Raw genomic sequence first — 26,547 nt, 5'->3', positions numbered from 1 at the left:
ATGTAACCTTTTCTAAATATGTCTAGTTGACCGTTACAAAATCATGAAAAAAAAAGTTATAAAAAGAGAGGTCTATTTTTTAGTAGAAAAATCAAAATTAATAAACTCATGCCTAAAAATTTGGTTATAAATTGGATGAGTTGACATAATTTAATCTGGGTTGATATAAATTAACATCAAATTATTTGGGTTGATATAAATCAACATCATTTTATTTATTTTTTAAATAAAATAATATTGATTTAATTTAAAAAAACAAACAAATAAGATTTTAATAAAATTGACTGGATTACAAATTAATTTTTAGTTGACTTTTTAAAAAACTTAGCTTAAGAATATATGTGGGAATGCGGTGCAAACCGCGTTCCCAAAAAATTTAATATGATTTATATGTTTTGAATCGTTTTGATGTGCTGATATCAAAAATAATTTTTTAAAAAATAAAAAAATATTATTGACATGTATTTTGACATAAAAATTATTTAAAAAATAATCATTACCATACTACTAAGCACCCTCTAAATTCAAGATCGAGTTAGCGAGTTTTAAATCAACTCATAAATTAGATTGGGTTTTGTAATTTATATATATATAAAAAAAAATTAAGATTTTGAAAGTGAGGTGTCTGTATCATTATCGAGAGGAAACGACAGCCTATAACGTGGCACCGAATGCGGATGTTTGTGCAAGAAAAACTACAAGACTCAAAAACACTTCACCTCTTCCATACAAAAACAAAAACAAAAACAAAAAACCTCTCCTCTAATAATTGCAACAAGAAATTTCAATTTCAAAATAATAAAATAAAAAATATATATACATATTAGCTATACAGTTCCATCATCATTCACCACCACCATTTAATTTCTCAGCCTTTCTCTTTCTCTAAAGAAATGGGCTCGAATAGTAGTAGACCGGGGTCACGCACATCACGGACCCGACCGAATAGCAGGTCGTCCAGGTTCTTCTCTTCTCTCATCTGTGGTGGCTCCTCTTCTTCTCGAACAGCTCGTCACGAGGTACCAAAAGAGAGATTAAAGATTTTCGACTTGAAATTGATTTATTACTTCTGTTTCTTTTTAATTGGTTTTGATGATCTGGGGCTGGTCAATTAGTGTTGATAATGGATTGTTTATATGGTTATCGTGTAAAAGGAATTGACTTTAGAGAAAATAATGAGTGCCCGTTTTGTGTTTTGTGTTTTGTGTTTTTTTTTTTTTTATCGAAGTTTGAATCTTTACATTGAAATATTTGTGCTTTTTGATGATCCAGGATTGATCATGCGATGTTGGAAAATTTGTCTTGTTTAGATTTTATGGAATTTTGTTTCTGTTGCTTGTTAACTGTTTGTGGAAGCAATTTTTTATTTTGTCTTTTGTGTTTGTCAACAAATTTTGATTGGAATGATTTGTTTATCGATATTTGTTTAGCCCTCCAGTCATCTGAATATTTGTTCACTTTGGTTATTTGATTAAAAGTTCAAGTTTTGTGTAGTTACCATTACTCGGAATAGAAAATGGTTTTAATTCTAAGGCTTTTGTTTTCCATGTGAGTTCTCATTGAGTTTTAAGTTACTTGGGGGTTCTTAGAGATTTCAGTCGAATTTCAAGATGTTCAATTTAATGGCTGCTTTAGCTTAAGTTAACGTTAACAAACAAATGGTTTCCTGCAAGATAATGTATCCCTGTATTTGAAATTGATATTTTAGAATGTTTTTTTAATTAGTTACATTTGACATTAGAGTAAGCACAACTCTCTTAGTATGAGCACTTTCCCACCATAATCAATGATCAATTTATACTCGGCAGCTTTGCACAATGCCCTCAATTGATTTGCAAGTTTTTTAAAGAAAATATTAATGCTTGTTTTGCTGTAAACTATTTCTGTAAGTTTGTAATTGAAACTCCTTTATCTTTTTTATTGTGACTGAAACTGACTATTGCGATTTGTGAGGGCATGGTTCTGCCATATCGAGCAATTCCATGGTGTTGATATAGGGTCTATACAAATCTAGACAATAGGCACTTCTCCTATCATTCAAGAACAAGATGTGGTGAGGTGGCAGTATTCATTTCCTGTGATATTTCTAGTCTTGATCAATGTGAAATTTATTTTTTAATGTTTGGGAAGTCTTTTTAAGGATGCTATTATTCAAATGTTCGTGGCTACCTTTTATAGAGGATACTGATATGTGTGTGATCTTTTTCCAATAGATGGAAGACTATCCAGACAAGATTCTGATGAATTCTGCAGAACAGTGTTGTCCAGTCATCGAGGTACAGAATTCTGCAGAGGAATCATCTGTGGTTTCCAATACAGTAACAGGGTCTAGAAGCTCAGATACTGAAACTGGAGGATCATCTGGAAACAGTATAGGAGCCTGTGAGGGAACTTCTGTGAAATATGGTTATAGAAATCTTGACACAAACTCTCGAGGAAAATGCCTATCTGATAGTAAGGAGTTAGTTGGCCCAGATCAGGTAAGTGACAGTCATGATGAATCAGGTAGAAATATAAGTATTGCTGAAGGTAGTACTTCATTTAAAGAACGACAGTCATCAGATCCTGTATCAATGAATGTTTCAACTAACATGGATTCTGTCAATGGCATTGAAAATTCAGAGAACGAGGGTTTCTCTCAGATCTATCCTGATATCATACATACAAGCAGTTCAAACTCACCGGGGCATGGAGATTCATGTTCTAATAGTTTGGCTTTTGACAATCATATGGGTGAAGTAACAGACATGCCAAATTCTAATTCTGATCCAGTAAATCATAGATCTAATGTCCCAGTAACCTTTCGCTCAACACAAGATGAGTCTATCCAAGATCCAGTACCTTCAGATTTAGGACTTCTTGTGCCCAATAGGGAACAAGGGAGGACAGATGGAAGTGTACTCCATGTAGATGTTGTGAGTATCTCTTCCAGCATTTATTCAAGCAGCAATTCAGATACAAGCAGTCGTGAGGCCAGAAGGAATAGCAGAAGATTGTTTCGGGACGCGTTTTCAAGGCGCAGTTCTAGGAGGCATGTTGATTCTCCTACTATTGTCTTCTCAACAGATAATACTGATGATCTTGAATCCCATGACAGATGGCTCCTTGATTTCAGTGGTGATTTTTTTGACGACGGGATAGGCAGTGATTCTGGATACATGAGCAGGAGAATTCACAGATTGAATGAACGAAGACGACACTCAAGATCTGAGGTGATATTTCTGAATAGTATTTGAGGAAAGAATGCTATACTATCATTTACTTTTGCACACACTTGTGATACATGTTGGGGATTATAGTTCTGTATATTTTTGGTGCTGATCAGTTCTTACAATCATCAAGAATTTTTTTGATGACAACCCTGTACAGGGACAAAACCTAACAGGGGCCAGGGCGTTCAATTTTTTTTTAAATCCCCCTTATTCTTGGAAACATTTTAAATTAGTCCTGATGAAATTGCCACTTCAAAATAGAAATTTTATGTTCTCATCCTCTCAAGCTTCAAAGTCAGGTATCCAGGCCCTGTAATTCAATATCTTTGCAGGAATCTTTGGCTTGATAGAGGTTTTTGTTTTTTATAAAAAAAACAATTGCAAGCCCTGGTCTTTTATTGTTGCACTATTCAATTGTTCTTTTAGTTTCTTTGGTATAATTGCATGCCACTCCATTCTTTGTCTATCCAGTAATCACGGGGGCTGGGTTAGCAGAACATAAAAAATAAGGTTAAAATCTCTTTCCTTCATTTGTAATTCTTATGAACTTCTCTTGCTTACTCTTTGCAGATCTGGGAAAGACTTCGTGGTGGCCTTGATGAGAATGGTCGACGAACAACCTCTTGTCCTTCTGGACTCCACCCTGACGGTACATGCTCGTGTGAATCATTCTTGATGGCTGAGGAGTCGAGTGCTCGTGGAAGTATATCACGAATAGTCATGCTTGCTGAAGCTCTATTTGAGGTAGTTCTCCTTTGACATAGCTTTTCCTGGATTCACTAATCCCATTCATGAAAAATGGATATAGTTTGAAAAGCAGAATGCACCTATGTGATAGAGTTGCTGATTGAATCCATTATCTTGGTGCTAATGATAATTTAAGTTTCTATTTACACATCTGTCTTCTTTCGAGACTTTTGTATAAATTGCAAATTCAAGGTTATGATTGTGCTGGACCATGTCCAACCTGCTGTAGAAGTTTTAGTGCTAATACCATTGTTTGAGAAACTCCATTCCATTCGTTTGAGGAATCCAATGAGAAAAGGTGGGCATGATTTTGCGATTCTTTTTGAGGACAAGGGTGAATCCTGACTAATTTAATACCCTTTTTACTTTGCCTGGAAAAATATACACTAGGGTGGCTTGCATTTAGATATTAGCTGTGATTATGTCTTAACGCTAACAAGACTAAGATCTAGCGGTAGGTTTTTTAAAACTGCTCAGCTGTCTTTCTATGTAGAGGTGCTTAAAGAGGTGTGGAAGCCACCATCAAATTCATGATAAGGGAGTTGCTTTGACCATGAAATCTGTGCTAGGCGGTTTTACATTGATTTATGCACTTCTTGGCCTGCATTATGTTGCTACTAAGTTCTGGTGTCATGTTTAAGCTGCAGGTTTTGGATGAAATCCATCGTCAGCCCGTGTCACTTTCTCTATCCATGATGTCGCTCCCTGCCCCTGAATCAGTTGTTGACTCTTTCCCTCTTAAAAATCACAAAAAGTTGGACAGAGTCAAGGGCAGTGATGAGGATGAACAGTAAGTTTCTCATTGATTTAAGATTTGTGGTGTGAACATGCATGTGCTCTAGAATAAGCCAGGTATTATACTTGCACATGAGTGTTATCGCGTGTAAAAGTGGTGGGGAACTTGGAGTTCAAGGTGTTTCCTTACTTGGTTTGCACTAATATAAACTTGTCGTCTTTTGGACTGTGTTTGATAATAACTTTCTGACTGACAGGTGTTACATTTGCCTGGCCGAGTATGAGGAAGGTGACAAAATAAGAGTTCTTCCCTGCCACCACGAATATCACATGGTTTGTGTGGATAAATGGCTCAAAGAAATACATGGGTATTGTTATTGCCACCCACCTGCGTTTTTGCGTTTTTGCTGCTTATGTTTTCATTCTTCTTTAACCGTATTCATAATCATTTTTTTTCCTTCTCTGGTGTGAAATTTTTGTCACATCCTTCTTCCCCCCTCCTCTCCCCTCTGATGGTATTTTACAGGGTATGCCCGCTTTGTCGAGGAGATGTCCGCGAGGGTGGTGCCAGCGAGCCATCAATACCAAATCCAGAAATTACTTCTACTTGATTGCTTTGTAAATATAATTGTATATAGTGTTATATAAATTCCATCTCTTGTAATATGGTTCCCTGAAGATTGGATTCTATAGAGTATAGATCTTACATAAAGCTATACGGTATATAAGATTGGATTCTTGAGCTCCATGTTATGCTTCTGTTGCCTTGTTAAAACAAATACATCATAAATAATCCCAAGTTGGAAACTCAAATATGATGCAACTAAAACTAGGTTGTCTTGGATTAGTTGGAAATCCCATGATCCCCTTGAAAAACCTTCAATGGCTATCTATCATCAGTAATGCTTGGGGGGGATTAAAAACTTTTATAGCTGCTTAGGAAGATAAAAACTTTTACATTCTTCTTGCATGGGTTTGATGAAACCCAGCAGAACAAAGGGGGGTTTAAAATCCAGAAGAACAGCATTGTTCTTCTGTCAGAGTTCATAACCAGAATTACAATAGAATACAAGCAAACAAAAAACAAGAATACCGCTTGCTTATCAAGCATAGAAACTCCCATATCACTAATATTGTTGCCTTGGGATCCAAAAGGGATTCTGGAATGATTCAGTCCTAAGCTTATTCCCATTGCTTTCAGAGTAGTCATGGGAGAAGGGATTAGTATAGGCGCTCTGATCATTCTTGGCAGTGAAATTTTGTTGCTTCTTTGGAAATGAATGATCCTGTTGAGAAAAAAGATTTGGGTGACAATTTTCGTCTTCATCTTCAAATGTTGTCCATCGCATTGAATTGTTGTGATGTTTCTCTCTTGCAGCATTTCTCATGTTCTCCATCTCTCCAACATGATCCTTGAACTCTTTCTTCACCACATCCAGTACAACATCACCATACCGATCGCACCATGACCTTAGAACACAACATTTTTGGAGTTCATGTGAGGATCCAAATAATAAGTTTGATATGCTGTAGCAAGAATGCCTATAATTAATTGCAATAGCTACGGTTTTTGGCAGATCAATAGATCAAATATGCTGCGAGGAAACAAACATTAAATTGAGATTAGGTAAAAGAAAGAAAGCTGTTGTTTTCTTACTTGGGGAAGAACTTTTTCAGGTCAGCCTTGTCAACAGGAAGCTTGGTGGAAATTGCTTCAATTTGATCATCACTAATAGAACCACAGATAACAAGCACAATGCAATACAAAAGTAAGTGATTAATTGATTATAAAAACACACAAAGACAACTACTTCAAAATCATCTGATCAATAAAAAAAAGCTTACGAAAATTTAAGACTAGGGTTTGTTGTGCAGAGTTCTGTTTGAATTTTTGAAAGCTCCTTCTTTATCTTGTCCCCTAAAACCTGTATAATTAACAACAGATAGACAAAGGCATAAGTTAAGGTTGAAGGATAAAGATTTAGAAACAAAGTTATATATATTGTCTAGACTGAACCTTATCAATGAAAAAATCTGAAGAAGAACCATTAGAATGCAGTTTCTTCTTTATCTGCTTAGTGTCTGGTCCCTCTCCAATGGGACTATTAACAAGGTTGCAAGATCCTGAATAAGCCTCACTGTCAGATCTTTCATTGTTAAGAGGCAGAGGAGCAGTCTCACCATCTGAATCATTTTTCTTCCATTTCTTAAAACCATCAAAACCCCAAGGCTTTTTTGCTGATTTTGAGGTTTTCTCCTCACAATTCAAACCATTAGCACCACCACCACCACCATCTCCCTCTCTTTGCTCCTGTTGAAACAAAGTCTTGAAGGGTTTCCTCTTGGGCTTATCATTGCTTGCACTTTCTTTTACAGATTCATTTGGTAAGCTTGCTTGCATAAGAATTGATTTGGTTTCACTTTCCTTATCCTTCAAATGACTATCCCAAAGTGGGTTCTCTCTCTCGTTACTAAAATTGCCAGAGGAGGGCAATCTTGCTTCAATTTCAAAAATACTCTTTTCTTCTTTGTGTTTGCTCAGCTTGTGATCTGATCCAAAGCCAAAAACCGAGGCTGCTCCTTTGATTTGCTTCATCGCTGAGTTAGGCTTTGATCTATTTATGGACTGTAAAGTTTCTTTACCAATCAACCTTTTCTCATCTTTTAAATCAATAACCGACCACTCCTCTTCTATCTTCTCTTTTGTGTCTTTTGGACCAGCAACAATAACATCTCTTGACTCAATTTCTGCTCCTTGTACTGCTAGCCTCTGTAACAAAGGTCTCTTTGATGAATGGTACTCATCTTCTGATATACATTTTGCATAAAGCAACTCCTACAAAATGTCCAAAACAAACCAAAAAAAAAATAAAAACAAAAATTGGTTCCATTTGATTGTCCAAAGAGAAAATTTTGAAATAAATCAAACCCAGGTTCTAAAAATTAGAAATTCACCTGCAAGAAGACCAATTTATCTCTTAAAATGACTGCTTGTTCATGTTCAAGTGGAGAAGCAATAAGGGTTTCAAGCAAATGAGTCTTGAAAGCAGAAACCTCATTCTCAGCTAAAATACCTTCTTTATGCAACCCCATCAAATTCAATATTTGATGGAATGAGTCTTGCTGCCACTTCAAGTTATCAGACTGCAGCTTTGAGAGCCTGTGCTCCGCCGAGGTCAACCTCTTTTTCTTAAAGGAAAAAGGCAAGATTGTCTTGCAAATAGAGGTAATTGAGTCATGGAGAGTAGAGTAGTATGCTGGTGTGTATGTGTATACCATTTTTTATGATCTTTTCTTTGTTTCTCGATTTGAACAAGTGAATAAAAGCTAGCCAAGAATTATGATTTTTATGGGGTGCTAGAGCTGTTGTGATTTGAATGATGATTTTTTCAAGTGTTTCAGTTTATTCCTTTTTGTTTCTGTGTGGTGTTTTTCTTTATTCAGGGTTCTTCAAGTTTGAATTTTTGGGCTGTGAAACGGTCACTAGGAACTAGCCGTTGGAGGAGAAGGCAAGCAAAGCAAGGTGGAGTAAGAGGTGGACAAGAATTAGTGGAGTAACACGATGTCGTTTTCCAAATATGACTTGCATTTTCCGTTGATAATCTTCGTGTCCCACATGTGGCTTATCTTTCTCGCATCATTCAAGTAATTTGATCAAAAGAAAAGTCGATATGAAAATTTATTATTTCCTAAAAATCATTTTTTTAAAATAATATAGAATTCCTCGTGACTTATTGGTCAGTATGATTCAGAAAAATTAGTATTTTTATATTTTTTTACAATAAAATGACTTGATCCCTTAAAAGCAAAAGATAAATAAAATAAAAACTATCTTCATGGACTTTTTAATATTGTCCTTCTTTTTAGCATAATTAAATGACTTAATTACTTTTAAATAAAAAAATACAAAGCTAGCTCTCAAGGTGTTTTTTATCTTTTCAGTTTTTGTTTGTTTGATATAATCAAGTTCACTTACAGGTAACTTAATAATGTAATTAAAATAAATATTAATAAAAAAAATTGGATGACGTATGTATTGTTAGCGTTCGCTCATGGACATTATTTTATGCTCTTTGGATGATGTATGCAACATCGTTTAGTGGTTAACATCGCCTTTCACAACAATATTGTAAGTGTCTTAACATAGTCTTCATGATGGTTAGGTGCGTATATATATAGTAATGCAACAACTAAGTTCTAATGCACCTTTTCTTTCTCTCTCTTCTTTTCTCTCTCTTCTTCTTATCAAAACATAAAGGTGTCTGATAATTTTACTTTTTTATCTAATTTGATCATCATTCTCTTGATTATTATTTGTTTTGTTTTTTATATATAATTTTTTTTTTCATTTCACCCCTTGTCATTTGATTTCACTTAGTTTCTAAATTAAATTAGGTTCTTGTTCTTTTGATTGCTTTTTAGCATTTTTCTAATTGAGTATGATTTTCAATTTGATCCCCCAATATCTGATTTTCATTTATTTTTATGTCAAATTTGGTCCTCATTCTTTTTATTGTTATTTTCTTTTCTTTTTATCCTTTTTTAATTTTATTTGTTTTTTAATTTTATCCTTCAATATTTTGTTAATTGAGGATTTTGATTTATTATTTTTTATGATTTGTCTTCTACGAGGTTAGTTCTGGGCCCATGACTAAAATCACAAGTTTTAAAGGTTAACATAGGTTGACTTTGTTTTTTTTTCAAATCTTATTTATTTTTTTTTCAATTTCATCATTCAATATTTGATTTATTTGGATTTTATCTTCTTGCTTTTTTTTCACTTTCCTTTCTATGGGATTATCCTAATCCTATACATACGGTTGCAAGGTTAGCGAGTTAACCTGAATTGACTCGAATAATTTTTTTCATTGCTTTTTAAATTTTTTTCTCTGGTTTCGTCATTCAACATTAAGTTGTTTGGTAATTGAAATTTAAGTTTTATTTAGTTTGCTTTCAATGAAGTTACCTCAGATCATGAGTAGGTCACATATTTAGCATGCTAACTTGGATGGGCTCGAGTCGGGTTTTTTGAACCTTTTTTTATTGTTAATTTTTTTTAAGTTTATTTATTATCATTGTATTTTTTTTTATTTGAATTATTTAAATTAATCAAGTTTATTAAACTCAATAAGGTAAATAACCCTCTCAATTTTTAGATCCCTTTAGCATCTTTTTTATATTAAAAAAGTTATACCACAGTGTATCACAGCTTATCTATCTAAAGTGCATTTGAACAAGAGCTGGTAGAGATTTTGAATTTTTTTATTTTGAATTAATTTTTTGATGTTTTTAAATTATTTTAATATGTTAATATTAAAAACAAATTTAAAAAAAATAAAAAATATTTTTATATATATTTTCAAATAATAAATATTTTAAAAAACAATCCCTATAGTTATTACAAACACCGTAAATTAATTTCAACATTTAATGGCCCACTTTATAGACAGCAGAGGTGCATTATTTGAAACTGAATGAGGAGTGGGACTAAAGAATGGATGGACAGACAGTGATAGTAAGAGCAATGAGAATCACTTGCTGCTACAGATCACAGCTCTTCTCCCTCAAACTTTCACCATGTTTTGTTTTACATAGCAATCATTGATAAAAGAAGACGACCACCCATCTCATCAGGGAATATGAGCAGCTAGGCTGTCCTTTTAATATTCGACCTGTACTATGGAAATTTTACAGGGAAATTGTTTTTAGTGTTTAGGGATGAATTGGAAATTAACTCTTTTCTAAAAATAATAAAATTATTATAGAATCTAGTATTTTCTAAAGACTTCTGCAGAATCTCCATTGCCAATATGGAAAATTAGAGATGAGTAAAATGCAAACACACGGAGGAGATAAGAGCATAACTTGTCTTGGTACAACAAATCACTCTCACAGAAGACAAGGTTGCTCCCGAAATCCCAATTGGTATCTACAGAAAGAACAAAAGAAGAGAGCGCCTAGGAGAGTTCAACACGTATTTCCATCCTGCAACAAGGACAATGGCCATTGTTTTCTAGCCATGGCACCAAACACCTGGGGTGGTACCTGTGTGCACAGGGAAGGTGCACCAGGGTCTCACCAGACTTGAACCGATCGAGGCAGATGGTGCACTCGTCTTGGTCAGCAGCTTTCCAGCTCAGTTTGGCCCAATTGAACCTCTTAGACCCACTCCTCTTTGTACCATACACCTCCATCTGTAACTCCCCTAGTACCATTGATCTGCCATCTACATCTCTCAGGTTTCCTGTGCTTTTGTGCCTAAATTGGACAAAAATCAATCTAGAACATAAGTATGGGAACTGATTTGAGTACGAGATTTGATGACGTATTTTGGATGCCAGGCATGTTGCATATTAGCAAGGACCATGTGGATTGTACTAATACGCGCCGCCTGGTAGAAATAGGGAAGCCATTATTTTACCTGGTGGTTTCTGCTCTCTTCTTCTTTTGCAATCTTAGCCTCTCATCTAATCTTTCCTTGGCTTGTCTTGCCACTCCTCCCAGCTTCTCATCCTCGTATGCCTGGCTTGATGCGCTCCTTTGCTTTTGCTTCTCAATCATCCAAATCAAAAGAGAAAAAGAAGATCTCAGCAACAACTCCCAAAAACAGAAGAAATGAAAAGAGAATCTTTAGATAGAGAGAGATACCAGAGAAGAGACGGAGCCATGATAACTTTCATGGCTGCTTGTGTACAAACAAAAAGATGGCTTTCTGGACCCGCCGTGTGCTGGGGCACCAAGTGAATCTCCGCTTTGATGGAACCTCCTCCTTCGAGCACATTCAACACCAGGCAACATACCAGCCATTGCTAAACCACCCCAAGAAACAAAATTTTCCTCAAATTAAGAAACAAAAACTACGTCTATTATTTCTATGCCTGGTCCTTCGAGCAGCCTAAAACAAGGAGAGGGAAGCAAGTATTGAGACTTGGTATTCTATATTAAAGAAATGGGAAAAATAGAAAACCTGAATTCGGTATCTATTAATAAATGCAACTGTTTTTACATTCGAAAATATATTAAAATAATTTTTTTATTTTTAAAATTTTATTTTTAATACTAGTATATAAAACAATTCAAAAATATAAAAATATTAATTCAAATAAGGAGCCGAAAATACGTTCGGTGGAAGACAAGAGGGTAGATGACATTTAAAAGTTTATTTTTTTTTTACAAGAAAATCTTTTTCCATCATTGTCAGTCACCTTCCTAGAAACTATGGTTTGAAAAATCAAAGAGCAAAAGGTATGAACAGAATAAAGAAAGACGATGAGGAAGTAGGCAAGGAAGCTTCATAGCACCGAGACTGTGGTCCAACCATTACCAAACCATGACTCCATCAAACCAAGGGTGAAATTTAATTTGGCCCCTAAGGTTCACAGGGCTCTAAAATCAGCCTCCACAACTTTCATTTTAGTTCCCTCCCGTCCATTTATGTCGATCATTGAAACTGAAAAGATGTTGTAAATCTCAATTTCATCGATGAAATTTGTAAGGAATCTCAATATCACCCCAAAAGTTTGGAGAATAAATTGAATTAAAAAAAACCATTTATTTGGGAAGGCAATAGCATTAGTTCTGAAACACGTAATTAAGAGGTTAATGCACAAAACTTGCAAGATTAGTGCTAATAATAAACAATAAAAAAGAGTTAAGAAAATCCAAAAACAGTTCAACTGATCTTGACAAATCAATATCATAGCGCATGGGTTATCACCCCACTACATATATTTTGTCACTAAAGAAGATGTGGACAATATTATTCCGTGTCATGTGAAGCAATATATAGATTTAAATTATCATATAGCTTAATTTACACGACCATAGAATTAATTGAGCCAATGTATTAGTGCATCAAATACAATATAAAGTGTATGAAATATTAAAAAGTTCTGATGGCTCCAAATGGGCAGATCAAACCATCTTTCCAGTTGCCATGACAGGCCCTTCAATTGATATATAAAGTCATGACATGTGCATGAATCGTTCACTATTTGACAAAATATAGCCAGCTGACATGCTTTTTTCTTTCTGAGAAAATCTCTTTCTGCTTTCTATAAGGTACCTGTCGGTTTTATATATATATATATGAAAAGTTCTTGCTGAAGAAATAGGTAAAGTTTGGGCAATAGGGGTCTAGAATTCTAGGTCAATTGATATGTGACTTTTAAAGGCTTCTGCATTTTTTCTAGGCTAGAAATTATTTTGAAGGTAAGTGAAGATGGTTATTACTAGTTAATTATTAATATATATGATTTTTTTTTAATTTTAACATTGTGGTTATCGAGTATTAAAATTCATAATTTATTTTAATTTGTTTTTTATGTAATTATCCTGATTTTATGACCATGATCGAGAGTTTTACAGGTTAGTCATGTTAAGTTGTTTTTTTTTGTTGTTCTTTAATTGAATATTTTTTTTCAATTTTATTTTTTAATATTGAATTAATTAAAAATTAAACTTTATAATTTTTTTTATTTTTTTATTGAGTTATCTCCTTACTTGACCAAAGTTTAGCAGGTTAACTCAAATTGACTCATGTTATTTTTATCATTTTTTTATTTGATATTTTTTTTCAATTTAATCCCTCAACATTAAGTTAACTGTGGATTGAACTTCATAATTTTTTTATTTATTTTTTATGAGTTATCAAGGTTTTATAATCGTAAGTTAAGCCGTTTGAATCAAGTTTTTTTTTTTTTTTGTCTTTTTTAGTTGATTTTTTTTTAAAATCTCATCTTTTAAAATTAGATTGATTGAAAATTAAACTTTATAATCTACTTTACTTATAACCTGGGTTCTGGGTTAAACCGCTTGAATAAAAAAAATTCCTTTTTAGTTGATATTTTTTTTAAAATCTCATCATTTAATATTAGATTGATTGAAAATTAAGCTTTATAATCTACTTTGGTTATGATCCGGGTCGTGGGTTAAACCGCTTGAATCAATTTGTTTTTGTCCTTTTTAGTTGGTTTTTTGAAAAAATCTCATCCTTCAATATTGGATTGATTAGAAATTGATCTTTATAATCTACTTTGGTTTGTGTTCTATGAGGTTATCACGATCTCATGATCCATATCATAGGTTTGGTCGATTCACTCAAGTTCTTTTTTTCTTTTTTTAATCGAATTATTTTTAATTTTATCTTTCAATGTTTGGTTGAATGAGAATTAGGTTTCATAATTATTATTTTTTTTGTGTTATATAAGGTTATTATGCTCTCATGACCCGGTCACTAGTTTAGTCAGTTGACTCAGGTGGTGTTTTGACTCGGGTGAGGTTTTGTGTTCTTTTTTTTAATTGATTTATTTTTTAATCTCCTTCAACATTGGGGTGATTGTAAATTGAGCTTTATAATTTGTTCCAATTTGATTTTTATGAGGTTATTCTTGTCTCATGATCTAAGTTTGACAGATTAACCCGGGTTGAATCATCTTATTTTTTTAGTTGAATTTACAATTTCATCTTTTAACATTGGGTTAATTGGGATTTGGGTTTAATGAATTTTTTATTTGCTTTATATAAGGTTATTACGGTCTTGTGACCTAGGTAATCGATTTAACTGGTTAACCCGAGTTAATTTAATATGTTGTCGCTTTAATATTTTTAAAAAGATATTGTCTTGATTGTTTTGGTCAAACTATATTTTTATCTGTCATTCAGGTTGTCTTTGTATTTGCCAAGTTGACCATATCACATCAAGTCAATTCTAATATAGTTTAATTTTTTTTGCTACAAACACATTAACAACACCTAAATATTTTTTTACGTTAAAAAATTAATTCAACCCACAACATAGCCTCAATAATGATCTCATATCTATTTACTAATTATGAAAATGGGGTATTTGATGCAAAAGAAAAAACCTTGGATTTTGATTTTTATGAAAGTGAGGTTAGCATAATTATCAAACCCGATGAAATAGATTGAGCTAATGCTCTAGTGACCCAAGGGTTGGCTCAAGGAATGTTTGCTTTAAAATTGTCTAGATGGTTGACATTGTCAACCTCGAGTATTCATCGTATCAAACCTGTAATCTAAGTAATCTTGTTGAAAAACCTTAATAATGTATTTTTTTTATAAAAAAAATTCCCAAGCAGTGAGATTTCAATTTTTTCTGTTCTTTTTTCTCCTCCAAGACAAACTGAAATCAGTGGTATTTTGCATATTTTGATATTTTGCATTTAGTCCTAAAAGTGAAATGTAAAATGTCAATTTTGCCATTTTTGTATTCCACAGTGTTGCATTTGTAATTGGCTTTAAATTCCTACTGTGAATGAAACTTCCCAGATGAAAAAATAAGATCCAATTGATAGAACATATGGTTTAATTCATAGATGATAATCGTGAGGACTAGTCGTCAGGACTGCCATGATTCATAGAGGCTGGGTGCCATCCAAGACTTGGCAGCTAGCGACACCGACAGGCTCATCTTTCGTCAAAATATGTTTGATTTTTTGGGCATAGAAATCGGGGCCCAAGAACCCACGTAGGAAGACAACAATGTGTCTTCGTGAATTGTGAGGGACAAAACTGACGAGACTTGATTTAACCTTCGGCACTGTTTGTTTTCGGTTAAAACATAATAATAAAATATTATTTTAATATATTTCTAAAAATATCAATTTACAAAAAAACCCATCAATACTCAGAACAATAAAGTATTGGTGGTTCTTATCTAATTTGACCTTAATAAAGTAGATTCTATTTGGGAAATATATTCAATCTTGAATGAGCAAGTTGTGGAATATTTATTATTCCTAATAAATATTTTAATTGATTATGGTTTTTAAAGTTGGAAATATTATTCCTTTCTAGTAAGTTTGGAGAATATTTCAGATAAACATAAGCTTGGTGTCGGATTTTATTTATTATAAATAATTAGGGCGAAGTTGTGAAAGGAAAATGTAACTTGCAAATTATAATTTAGTTAAGCAGAGTGAACTGCTGAATGGAAAATATGGAATTTATAATGAAACAAAAGCAAAAGGATGTAATGAAATTGAGTACAATTCTCATAAAAAAGAAAAAAAATCATGGGATAGTATTGGATTTGAAGTAGTAACTTTTTTCATTTTTATTTCCATTAATTACCATCAAAGTTAATTAAATTATTTTTAGATTATGCTACCGAAATTAATTTAGGTTCTCCTAAAATATAATTAGATTATAGAATTGATCTTAACAAATTCAGCAGTAAAACACATTGTTGTGGTTTCTTTCTCTCATGGATAAAAAATATATATATATATTGTAGTTTACTGATACAAAATATAACATAAGAGAAACTGGAGGGATAAAATAAAGATTATGTACTCCTCCTACATGATATTCCCTAAACTCAGTAATTTTGCATGCTATGCGGCCCTTAAAATATAAATACATTTTTATTTTTTTATTACTGTATTAATCAATTTGAAAAAAAGGTTTTTAATTTTTTTTTAAAAAAACAGCTCTACCATATACCTTTAATTTTGCGATAAAAAGAGAGAGGAGTTACATCTAGTTTCTTTGAGATTTCAATAATAGTTTTATATTATTCTCTAGCATATCTTCTCAAATAAAAGTTCTTCGAACATGAAATTTACATAGATTTACATTATTTTATATTTAATTTTTATTAAATAGAATGAAAGTTGTGGGATTTAAATTCATGACCGCTTGATCGACAAAGATATGATACCATATTAAATAACGAGTTCAACAAATCACTTAACTCTTAGATGTGGCTTTCAAAATATAATTTTTAAGATATAATTTATATTATTCTCTAGCATATTTTTAATTATATTTGAGGTTACTCCACTCTTGAAAAGTGATCTATTAATTACTTAAACGTACAGGAATTCAAATGAAGAGTTTAAATCTATAGGGGTTTAAAAGGAGACTTTGCAAAGTATAGGTACTGAATTGTTTACTATCTGCACTTCGAACCCATCGAACAAAAAAAGAAGAAAAATAAAATTAAATCCTCCATATCTCCCCAAATCAGGCAACAACAACCGCTAGAGAGCCTCATTTCTTCACGATCTCACATTTCCCCTCAACCTCCAAATCTCAATATAGATAGCTCCCACGTCCCCGCACCAATAGCACTTATAAATACTAAAAAAAGGCACAAAAGATTTATATTCCTCTCCTATCTTTCTCCCATACAAAAGCATAATGGCATCAATAAGCGAACCTAATTCTCCGTCCTCTTCATCTCTGAAACACAAGCTGAAATCTACATTATGTTCCTTCCAAAAACACAATCACCACCACCATCATCATGTCACATTTAATAACTCGGAGAAACATATTCATCAGAAGCATGATCGTTATGCGGTGCAAGAGGCGATGAATGCTGAATCCCATGGGGATATTAGGGGTAATAAGACGAGTTATTTGTCGTGTATAGGGAAGCATGGACATAGACATGGTCGTGGACATAGGAGACGTCATACCATGTCAGCGAATTTTCACTATGATGCTACGAGTTATGCCTTGAATTTTGATGAAGGTAAAGAAAATGATGATGGTACTCGTAGTTGTGATTTTCGTTTGATGGATTTTTCTTCAAGGTTGCCTCCTTCACCAACTAGAGATTTTGATATATCTATCTACGGGTAGATGAATGTATTTAGTCAAATTAAGGTTGGTTTGATTTTTAACCCTTTCCTGTTATTTTATTTCGTTCAATTTGAGGGAACATATGCTTCTCAATGCAAAAATAAATAAATAAAAATGAGCGATTAATGGATGAAATCTCAAATTGTTGAGGGTGGGTTTCGTCTCAAATTGTGAAGTAGAAATATTCAATGTAAACTCACATATAAATTTTTCATACCCATGACGGATCTCCAAAGAGGAGTAATTTGTCCCTTTTTCTTTCGTTTTTTAATGAAGATGATAGAAACTTTTTACGAGTAAATGAAGCTATTTTATGAGTTTCATTTCACCAGATGCAATGTTAGTTTTATTGATTCAAGTCTATGAACTATTTGTATGGTTGGACAGAAATTCATGATTTAACTGTGGAAAAAATATGAAAAAATAGAGTTATTTCTAGCTAGATAATTTTATAATGCTAATGAACTATAAGCAAAGATCCAATTATCCTTAGAAAACAAGTTCATTGATTTTTTTTGAAATGGTAAAAATATAATTACACTTAGCGATGAATAGTGACAGAGCCTATAACCACAATATTTTTCCCGTTTGTTTTAGCTTTTTTGTTATATTTATAATTCATAGACATGTATGTAAATCTATAATAATAGTTGAATTTTTTCTTTTGCAAGCAAAAAAAAAAACCCTTATACCTATAGGGTTTAACTGAACTCATTCGAACCTGATGGGTTAAAGTTAAGGTCAAGTTATAATGATCCAGTTCTGAAAATAATACGATGAGGTTGTATAAAAACCTCCATCTTTTTTAAGTTTAGGTAGACTAGAACCGCAGAAAAATTGGAGCTTTTATACAAAGAAAGACTTGCGAAACAAAGGAAAATTCCTTGAAATGATAAGAGATCCTCCATTGTTTAAGTTGGCATTGATGATGGAGGAAAAAAAGATTTAAGAGATATATGAAGAGCAAAGCTTGAGAAAAAAGGTGGTGGAAGAAGTACAAAAAGAATGAGATTGGGAGATCAAGGGAGGCCCATAACCTTGAGACTCAAGATCATTTTTATAGTCTTGTGAGTTCGTTGTAGATTAAGTGAAAAAGTGATGATTTGCGTAAGGTATGCAATTTTAAACTAAAGAACAAGATCCCGTAAGATAAATGGAACTACTGTAAAGCTAATCTTCGAGGTTTGGGCTTTGCTTTTTGTGAGAAGTGGCTGTATGGTCAAATTTAGAGGATGGCATTGTACTGGACACAAGATGATGTTCATGGCAAACATTATTAATTTGTTTCCTTGGCACGTTGGTGACTTAAGAACAGATATGTTTAATATATGCTGTCCATATCTTGTAGGGGTGTGCTGCTCGTCCATCCATGATCAAGAGTACAAGACTTGACGAGGAATGCATGATTAGTCCGATGAGAGGGGATGCACGATTGGTTTTTGAGAAGAGACACATCATAAGTTCGTCGGAGGGATAAACGACCAGTTCAGGGGATGCATGGTTAGTCCATGGAGGAGAGACACATGGCTGGTCCACTGAGAAGAACACATGGTCAACCCGTAGAAGAGGGATGGACGATCGATTCAGGAGGATCGATAGGCTATCAATCCACTAAGAATTAGGGCTGAGTGGCCAATCCACCGAAAAAGAAATACACAGCTAGTTCATCAAGAGAGGACGCATGGCAAGTCGCTTACTGTTTTACCACATCAATCCTTTGTGATAACATTTATGGGAGTTTTCTTTTTCAAAAGAGAAGTTGAACATTTCTGCAACTCGGTTTTGCAGGAGATGGCTTGTTCTGGAGAGCAGAGGAAGAAGAAATGATTGAGTTGCAAGCATACATAACTGTCATTCATTGATTATTTTTTTCACTGTCATAGTTTCTTAATCAGTGTATCAGCATAATTGGTATACCAATTGACCAAAGGAAAAATAGTGGTTAAAATGGACACTCAAGGCCATATCAACTAATATCGATGATTTAATATGATTCTGATGCTCTGTAATCTTGCATTTTGTGCCCACATAATTTTATTTTGTATCAAGTGACGGCAACAAGAAATGTTCAACTTCCTTTTTGAAAAAGAAAACTCCCATAAATGTTATCACAGAGGATTGATGTGGTAAAACAGTAGGCGACTTGGAACTTATAATTGGGTGGCCCGTAGTATGGCAGGAAATCTCATATAACCTTTGAGATTTCTTATGCAACTCACTGAGTTGCCTTGCCAAAAAAACAAAAGAAAAAACAATATTGAAAGTTGCAAGTTCTTTTCTTCTTTTACGTGGTAGAACTCTATGATATATATATATATATATATATATATATATATAAAGTCTAAAACACTATTAAGTTTGCAATGCAAAGTTTTTTTTTAAAAAAATAACTTTTTTATAGTTTTAGATTATTTTATTATTTTAATATATTTATAAATAATAAATATTTTAAAATATAAATATTTACACAATATCAAATGGGCTCTAACACAAACCCTAAATCCTTTGCCATTTTAGCCTTGCTTCTAGGGATGATGGACTCTTGAGTTTAGTTCCGTTAGTGGTCTATTTGGGTCATCATTTTTCAAGCTTATTGGGCTCGAAGAGAAAAGTTAACCTAAAACCTTGGATATACACATTTTTCAGCTACAACTACAGGCTTACTGAAGATACTTGAGCCTCATGGGTCTAACATGGACAAGCTTTTCCATGAATCATTGATTTTTCAGACTTCACACCCCCTTTTTTCTCTGTTTAATTTCATCAAGTAATATGAGATATAATGAAAGAAAATGTGAGAATCTTTACTTTTCAATGCTTAGCATATTATTACAAACCCCAGAATCAAATATGAAATTTGTCTTTAATTTAGAACATACAGAATCCTTTCAGGTACTGGTTGGCAAAAGGAGAGATCTGATGGGCAACTTCCTCGCTAGTTCCCTAAACGCAGAAATCTTCCTGAGACAAGACAAAATGGAGAAGTCCTAGTCGTTAGAAAGCAGTCATTTGGTGACAACATTACAGGATTTTGACAGTGTCATAAAGAGAGAGACACAGACACCTCTTTCCTTACAAATGGTGAGAGTTCTTACGGACCATGGCCACGCCATCCATTTGGAACTGATTTTGGTAGCCATGATGCCGACACCTCTTTCCTTACAAATGTTGAGATACCACTTGGACCATGGCCATGGGGTTCCTTCATAGTAGAAAAAAATATTCATAGAAAACACAGCGTGCTAGCTAGTTTGTTGCCACTATATATTCATGATCACCAACAAAAATAGAAAAATAATTATTTGTTTTTGCAAAGTTATGACATTTTTTTATTTCAGTAATGGATGTCTTTGACAGTTATGATCGTAAATTAAAACTATTAAGAAAAATATTTCTTTCTTTGGTTACAGACGAAAAAGATCCAACAATCAATTGTCAAGGAAGCGATACGTTTATTAAATCTTGCTCTGGCCATTATCCGATTACGATTAAGATTCGGGTTATAAATTAAATAGATTAATCTAAATTAATCTAGAATTCAATTATTTTTATATTTTTTTTAAAAAAAACTAGAAAATCAAATTCATATTTTATTTAACTAATTTTGATTGAATTAATCGTAAATCAACTAAATTTAATTGGATTAATTTTTACTCGGATTAATATAAAACTTGGCTAGATCATCACTACACGGAAAACTACAAATTAAACCAAAAGGATAGTGGGAAAGAAGATATGAAATGATTCAATAGTTGCATCATAGGTCGATATCAGATCAATCCCGTGATCATAAATAATTTTGCAAAGTGGAAGCATAAAACGCGTAAACCTTTATCCCATGAATCATCATTGCTATGGATTCCGGAAACACTACACATGCTACGTACTACAAAAGTTGCTCAACAAGTGTTGATTATCACATCTTTCCAACGATGGTGATCATGTTAAAATGCCATAATTGGTGTTCTTTTTGTATAGTACTTGCTATCTTTTGCTGTGGCTAGATTCTGCCATTAGGATATAGCTCTTTTATCCAAATTTTTATGCCGTCCATTGACTTGGTCACGGATCTTAATTACCACTGAATTCCATGATTTCAGGGTCCCGATTTATCCACTTGCGAGACCAAATCAAGAAATCAAAACGTTCAAACAGCCCACAAGGTATGGTTGGACGCAAAAGCAAGGGATTTTCCCTACCCCAAGTCCCATGTCTCTGCATGACAATATCCTTCGTGTTGACTGCGATACTGGTAGCCAGGCTAACGTGCCAGAGACCCCACAAGGGCATGGAAATTGGGAAATATTAGATGCCTTCAGTACTGATGGGTTACGTTTATCAAATTCTGGGAGTCAAAAAGGTTTTTTTTCTTTATCTAATTAATGAATCTACCAAAAGATTCCCATAGCTTCATAACGATTGAGAGAATTATCCAGTGATTTCTATCAATGAATTGCGTAAATTGAAAACAACATCGTTGCTGATATCGTAGCTGGGAGTCCACAGTGGCACATCTTGCCATAGGGTAACATATATAGATTGATTTTGTTGACCGCCGCATCGGTAATTAAGTTGTTCGATTAAATTACCAGATTGATATATATCCATCTATTGATTATCATATCTTCATGTTTTGATCGATATCAGACTTTGATTTCAATATCATAATGTTTTTGTTGTTAAGAAACAATCTGTGTATTGAGATGCTAGTTACTATCATATATACTTGTCGGTGTACGTAAGTGGAGTCGCTAGCTGATGTATTTGGCGACAGTACCGTCGTGTACTCCGTCGTTGTTGTGCCTTTATAAGCAAAGCTAATTACTACGCTCGCCATACTATTTGATGGTCCAGCACTGCAGGAATGGCCAGTGCTATTCCAGTATTAATGATCATATTAGAGCATTTTCTTGCAAGGATATGTGCCTATGGATGCTGGAGTATAATCCCGTTGAAATTTAACCCTGCATGGAGTGGTGGAGTTTCGTAGCTGCATCCAGAGAAGGGCACCACACCATCCCGGAGAGCCGACGTGCAGCAACCTGAAGACATGATAAAGACGTACGTTAGAATTCCACATCATTTATGGATTTAGGGAACACCACGTACCCCACATAATAGGCTCACCTTCTGGTCCACGGCATGGGTCTGCAAGATTTTGGTGGTTGGAAAATCTTTTTCGTAGTAAACTTCCAGTATGCATTCCTTCTTGATTTTAAATTACTAAATATTATAGTATATATCTATTTGTTTTATGTCCTCTATTAATTAATCCTGGATTGTTAGTAATATTTTAATCTCATGACATAATTTTAATCCTGTCAATTAAGGTTTTACCAGGAGAAAACAGTGATAAATCCAAGAGGGTTACTATTTTTTTACTCAAGGAAGGGATATATTTCGCGATCACAAAATCCAAACTACGAAAACTTTATATATATATATATATATATATATATATATATATATATATATATATATAAAGGATAAAGGTGATAATGGAGTCGGAAAACTTATCTAGAGATAATAATACTATATTGTAACAAAATATTGAACAGATTTGACCAGTAGGGAAACGAAGTTTCTTGTGGTGGAGGAAACAATCAGCAGTTTACTGAAAGAGAGAATATCCCATTTCATTTTTCACTTTAATTAATTTAATTAACCAAACTTTAATGTTCTTTGGATCATTAAAAAAAAAATCATACGTCAGGTCTTCTTCAGTTTGATTTTTCCTTTTCTACTTTATCCCTATTGTTTTTTCAAAGATTCACGCGCATTCGACACTGCCTCACCAAGAAAGTCAGGAATTCTTGCACTTTATGATAATCTTCCAATTTGCACCAACTAAAATTGAGATCCTTAGCTTGTCCTCCATTGTTGGATATTGTTTCTGTAAAGGATTCTGAAAAGACCTTAATTTTTTTTGCTGTTTGTCTCCCTGGTTTTACCTACTCTTGACTTGTAATCCATTAGGAAGATCAAAAGTAATTAAACAAACAAATTAAATAGAGGAAATATAATTTAATAATTTTCAACAAAGGAGCACGAACAAACTGAATATAAAATCGTTCCTGCTAACCACCATGCACCTATGCATATTACATACTTTATCATTCATTCATGGCTTTACATTGCACAACACTAATTTCATTATTTTTTCCAAATTAAATTAATCTTCTAGTTGCAACATCATCAGGAAAATCTCCGAGTCGCAGGGAGTATTGTTATTTTTTAAAATTAATAGTTATTCTATCGAGAGATTCTCTCTAATGAAATCATTTTCTTAAAAAAAATTAGTTATTAAATGCTACTGTTTTTCTAAGCGTTTTAGCATTAACGTATATTTTTTTTATTTGGGTGTCTCTTTTGATCCAAAGATATATACAAATGTAAACACAAAGGTGTGTTTTGTCAATGTTTCAGGAAAGAAAAAACATATTTAATTGAAAAGATAAAGATATAAAATAAATTTGTCTATATAACAATTTTATAGTGATTTTTTATATTTTTTTAAATAAGAAGCATGTAATAAATTTGTCTACATAAAAATTTTGTAATAAATTTATGTATTTTTTAAATAAAAAGCACTGAGAGATGTCTCATTTGTCTCCTTTAATTTGTTTTTGTCTCTTCAGTCACAAAATTGTAACTAGATGTGACTCCTAATATATGGCATTTTTTCTATATATTTTAAGGGATTATTTCGAGCTTAGTATTGCTTGATGTTGAAAACTACTAAGTATAATTGATTAAATAAAATTATTGTAAATTATGGGATCTAAATTTGTTTAGGAATAGAATTGAATTAGTTGTGTAACCTATGTTCTACCACAGGTTGGAAAAGAAAATTAAGAAAAACAATTATGTTTAGGCGATGGAATTGCGTTTTAAAGAAGGGAAAAAACCAATATTGAATAAAAACACTAAAGTTGACTGATAAAAAAAATAAGTTTTAAAAAAATCAATCCTTGTTAATCTGTTAAGCTTATGATGACAATTATTTGACTGGAAGCAACAAATTTGAAAAAACCTTGAAGTCTAATATTTAATTATCAAATGTTAAAAAGTAAAATTAAAAAAAAATAAACATACATAATGGTTAAAAAAAATTATTATAAGCTGACAGAAAGGAAAACAAAAAAAATCATTAGATTCAATTCTTAAAAAACTAATCTTGAATGAAAAAATAAGTAAAAAAAAAAATCGATGTCAATCTTTGTACCAGATATTTAATTAGAAGCACCACATAAGAAAAAATAATGAAGGTAAATACTCAACAAATCAAATATTAAATAATGATTTAAAAAAAAATTAATAACATTAAAGGATAAAAAGAACAAAAAATAGTAATTAAAAAAAAAAGAGTAAGCCCACTCAGGTTAACCCGTCAAATACACGAGTCAGGTTATGAGATCGGGATAACCCTATAAAAAAAACAAATAAAACCATGAATCCTATTTTAAAAAAATGTTGAGTATTGAGATAAAAAAAACAATGGAAACCTGTGTTAGCTTATAAAACTTGTGATCCAAACCATCTGATAACATTGAACTTGGAAAAACCACAAAGTCTAAATCTCAATAAATCAATTGTTAAAGAATGAAATTAAAAAAATAATAATCATAAAATAAAAAATAGCAATTAAAAAAATGAGGATCAAATATAAAAAAAAATAGAGAGAATGGATAATTTTGGATTGAAGAGCTAAATTAAAAAGAAAAATCAATCCCACAAAAAAATTAAAAGAAGAAACCACCAAGAAATAGGACCAATTTTTTTTTAAAAAAATAATAAATTATAAATTTTGATTAAAGGATGAAATTAAAAACAATTAAAAGTTTACAAAAGAGATAAGAAAAAAAATGAAAGGAAACAAATCAGGATCAAATTTAAAAAATTAAAAAAGTTAAATTAAATGATGAAATTAAAAAAAAAATAAAAAATTTATAAAATTACCAAGAACAAAAATTACAAATAAAAAAACTAAGGATCGACACTTAAATATCCTTAACTAAGGGAACCACCCTGAAGTCTTAAATAGCAAGTGTAAATCTCTAGGGAGAAGAGAGGGAAGAAGGAGGAAAAAAAAATAAAAGACCGCCATTATTAAATCTGAATGTCTTTAGCCACTCATGTTGCCTCCCCTAAGAGGCAATGCCTAGACAGATCAATCCTCGTTATGGAAGGTGATGTTTAACCATCAATCAGCCTTACACACGTTACTTGAAGGGCGTAAGATTCGCCATGTGTTGACGCTTTCATTGCACGCATCAATAGTTTTTTTTTAATAATATTTGTATATATTAAATTACATGATGACCCTTAAATTAACTTGGTAATTACGAAAAACAAATAACCTAAGCATAAAAACAGAAATGCCCTTCAACTTAAATTATAGAAAATCCAAACCCAAGAGCATGTTAGTCATTTTACTATTCATAAAAAATGGCAAGGAAAAAACATCACTAACTGTGAGCTTTAAAGAATCTTGAATATAAAGATATAAGAGTTATTTTATTATGCATCATAAAATAAAATAAAAAATGTTATTGTCTTCTTTAAATTTTGAAATGACAAGTAGACCATTGTGGAAATACTAAATTACCTCAATTGTATCTTTTCTTGGTTTTGTTTTCTAATGAAAAATAGTTTTTTCACCCTAAAATTCTAAAAAGTCATCCATTTCATCTTTTTTTTTTCATTTTAGTCCCGTGATTTTCAATCTCTTATTTCCCTAATAAATTAGCCTTAATTGACCTAAAATTTAGTCCAATAAGATCTAAATAATTTAAAAAAAAACAAATGAAATAAAAAGGCATTGTAAACAGTCCGTACAAAAAGATCCACAATGCATTATGTGCACATTAGCTTCTCCACACCTTTTAGATTTACTTATAATTAATGAAATAGAGAGCAATTTTGTTATTACGTGACTTTCATTAATTGAATCTCCTGGGAGGGGAAGGAAAGAACAAAATAAAAAAAATGCATCTATTATATTAAAAATAAAATTATAACATCACAAAAAAATATAAATAATATATTTTTATATGAATTTCTTCAATAAAAAATAAATTAAAAATGAAAAAAAATAAAAACTCTTAATGTATCTCCACATTGTTTAAGCTATCCAAAATAACCTACAACCATTCTCACGACCTTTTCTTCTTTTTCAGGATTGTTTAAAAATGAGATAGTATTTTGTCTTTTCTTATGTGTTTTAAAAATAAATTTTACT

At 32.4% G+C, this 26,547-nt stretch overlaps 3 protein-coding genes across 6 annotated transcripts; 1 reads left to right on the top strand and 2 right to left on the bottom strand.

Annotated features, from left to right (window-relative positions):
* The first annotated feature begins 723 nt into the window (after nt 1–723).
* On the top strand, nt 724–5,442 carry LOC133674446 (uncharacterized). 3 transcript variants are annotated; one of them, XM_062095549.1, is made up of 6 exons: nt 724–1,019; nt 2,214–3,212; nt 3,783–3,956; nt 4,601–4,749; nt 4,952–5,062; nt 5,221–5,442. In XM_062095549.1, exons 1-6 carry the CDS (start codon nt 894–896, stop codon nt 5,303–5,305), a joined length of 1,644 nt encoding a protein of 547 aa, XP_061951533.1. In that variant the 5' UTR covers nt 724–893; the 3' UTR covers nt 5,306–5,442. The 3 variants fall into 3 exon arrangements, with proteins under 3 accessions (XP_061951533.1, XP_061951534.1, XP_061951535.1); XM_062095550.1 differs by having other exon boundaries at nt 725–1,019; nt 4,607–4,749; XM_062095551.1 differs by lacking the exon at nt 724–1,019 and adding an exon at nt 1,279–2,053.
* A 158-nt stretch (nt 5,443–5,600) lies between these two features.
* On the bottom strand, nt 5,601–8,142 carry LOC133674447 (uncharacterized). The gene is made up of 5 exons (XM_062095552.1): nt 7,650–8,142; nt 6,712–7,530; nt 6,540–6,619; nt 6,352–6,423; nt 5,601–6,164 (listed from the first exon to the last, which is right to left on the bottom strand). Exons 1-5 carry the CDS (start codon nt 7,971–7,973, stop codon nt 5,822–5,824), a joined length of 1,638 nt encoding a protein of 545 aa, XP_061951536.1. The 5' UTR covers nt 7,974–8,142; the 3' UTR covers nt 5,601–5,821.
* A 2,326-nt stretch (nt 8,143–10,468) lies between these two features.
* LOC133673856 (probable E3 ubiquitin-protein ligase RHY1A) lies at nt 10,469–11,681 on the bottom strand. Of its 2 annotated transcripts, none has more exons than XM_062094768.1 (3): nt 11,343–11,681; nt 11,116–11,246; nt 10,469–10,952 (listed from the first exon to the last, which is right to left on the bottom strand). In XM_062094768.1, exons 1-3 carry the CDS (start codon nt 11,499–11,501, stop codon nt 10,652–10,654), a joined length of 591 nt encoding a protein of 196 aa, XP_061950752.1. In that variant the 5' UTR covers nt 11,502–11,681; the 3' UTR covers nt 10,469–10,651. The 2 variants fall into 2 exon arrangements, with proteins under 2 accessions (XP_061950752.1, XP_061950753.1); XM_062094769.1 differs by having other exon boundaries at nt 11,116–11,243; nt 11,343–11,676.
* Between the last annotated feature and the right edge of the window lie 14,866 nt (nt 11,682–26,547).

Source organism: Populus nigra, chromosome 15 (genome assembly GCF_951802175.1).
Source record: "Populus nigra chromosome 15, ddPopNigr1.1, whole genome shotgun sequence".
In the NCBI taxonomy this organism is placed as follows: Eukaryota; Viridiplantae; Streptophyta; class Magnoliopsida; order Malpighiales; family Salicaceae; genus Populus; species Populus nigra.
Note: the sequence above shows the minus strand (reverse complement) of the source record. Positions and strands in the feature narration are given on the sequence as shown.

Excerpts from the sequence above, each read along its gene's own strand:
- LOC133674446 (XM_062095549.1), top strand. The coding sequence starts at position 894 with ATGGGCTCGAATAGTAGTAGACCGGGGTCACGCACATCACGGACCCGA. Across the intron at positions 3,957-4,600 it reads TTGCTGAAGCTCTATTTGAG|CTGCAGGTTTTGGATGAAAT; the intron begins GTAGTTCTCCTT and ends GTCATGTTTAAG. Across the intron at positions 4,750-4,951 it reads GGCAGTGATGAGGATGAACA|GTGTTACATTTGCCTGGCCG; the intron begins GTAAGTTTCTCA and ends TCTGACTGACAG.
- LOC133674447 (XM_062095552.1), bottom strand. The coding sequence starts at position 7,973 with ATGGTATACACATACACACCAGCATACTACTCTACTCTCCATGACTCA. Across the intron at positions 6,620-6,711 it reads CAGATTTTTTCATTGATAAG|GTTTTAGGGGACAAGATAAA; the intron begins GTTCAGTCTAGA and ends TTAATTATACAG. Across the intron at positions 6,424-6,539 it reads AACCCTAGTCTTAAATTTTC|TGATGATCAAATTGAAGCAA; the intron begins GTAAGCTTTTTT and ends TGGTTCTATTAG.
- LOC133673856 (XM_062094768.1), bottom strand. The coding sequence starts at position 11,501 with ATGGCTGGTATGTTGCCTGGTGTTGAATGTGCTCGAAGGAGGAGGTTC. Across the intron at positions 11,247-11,342 it reads ATGGCTCCGTCTCTTCTCTG|AAGCAAAAGCAAAGGAGCGC; the intron begins GTATCTCTCTCT and ends TGGATGATTGAG. Across the intron at positions 10,953-11,115 it reads AAGAGAGCAGAAACCACCAG|GCACAAAAGCACAGGAAACC; the intron begins GTAAAATAATGG and ends TGTCCAATTTAG.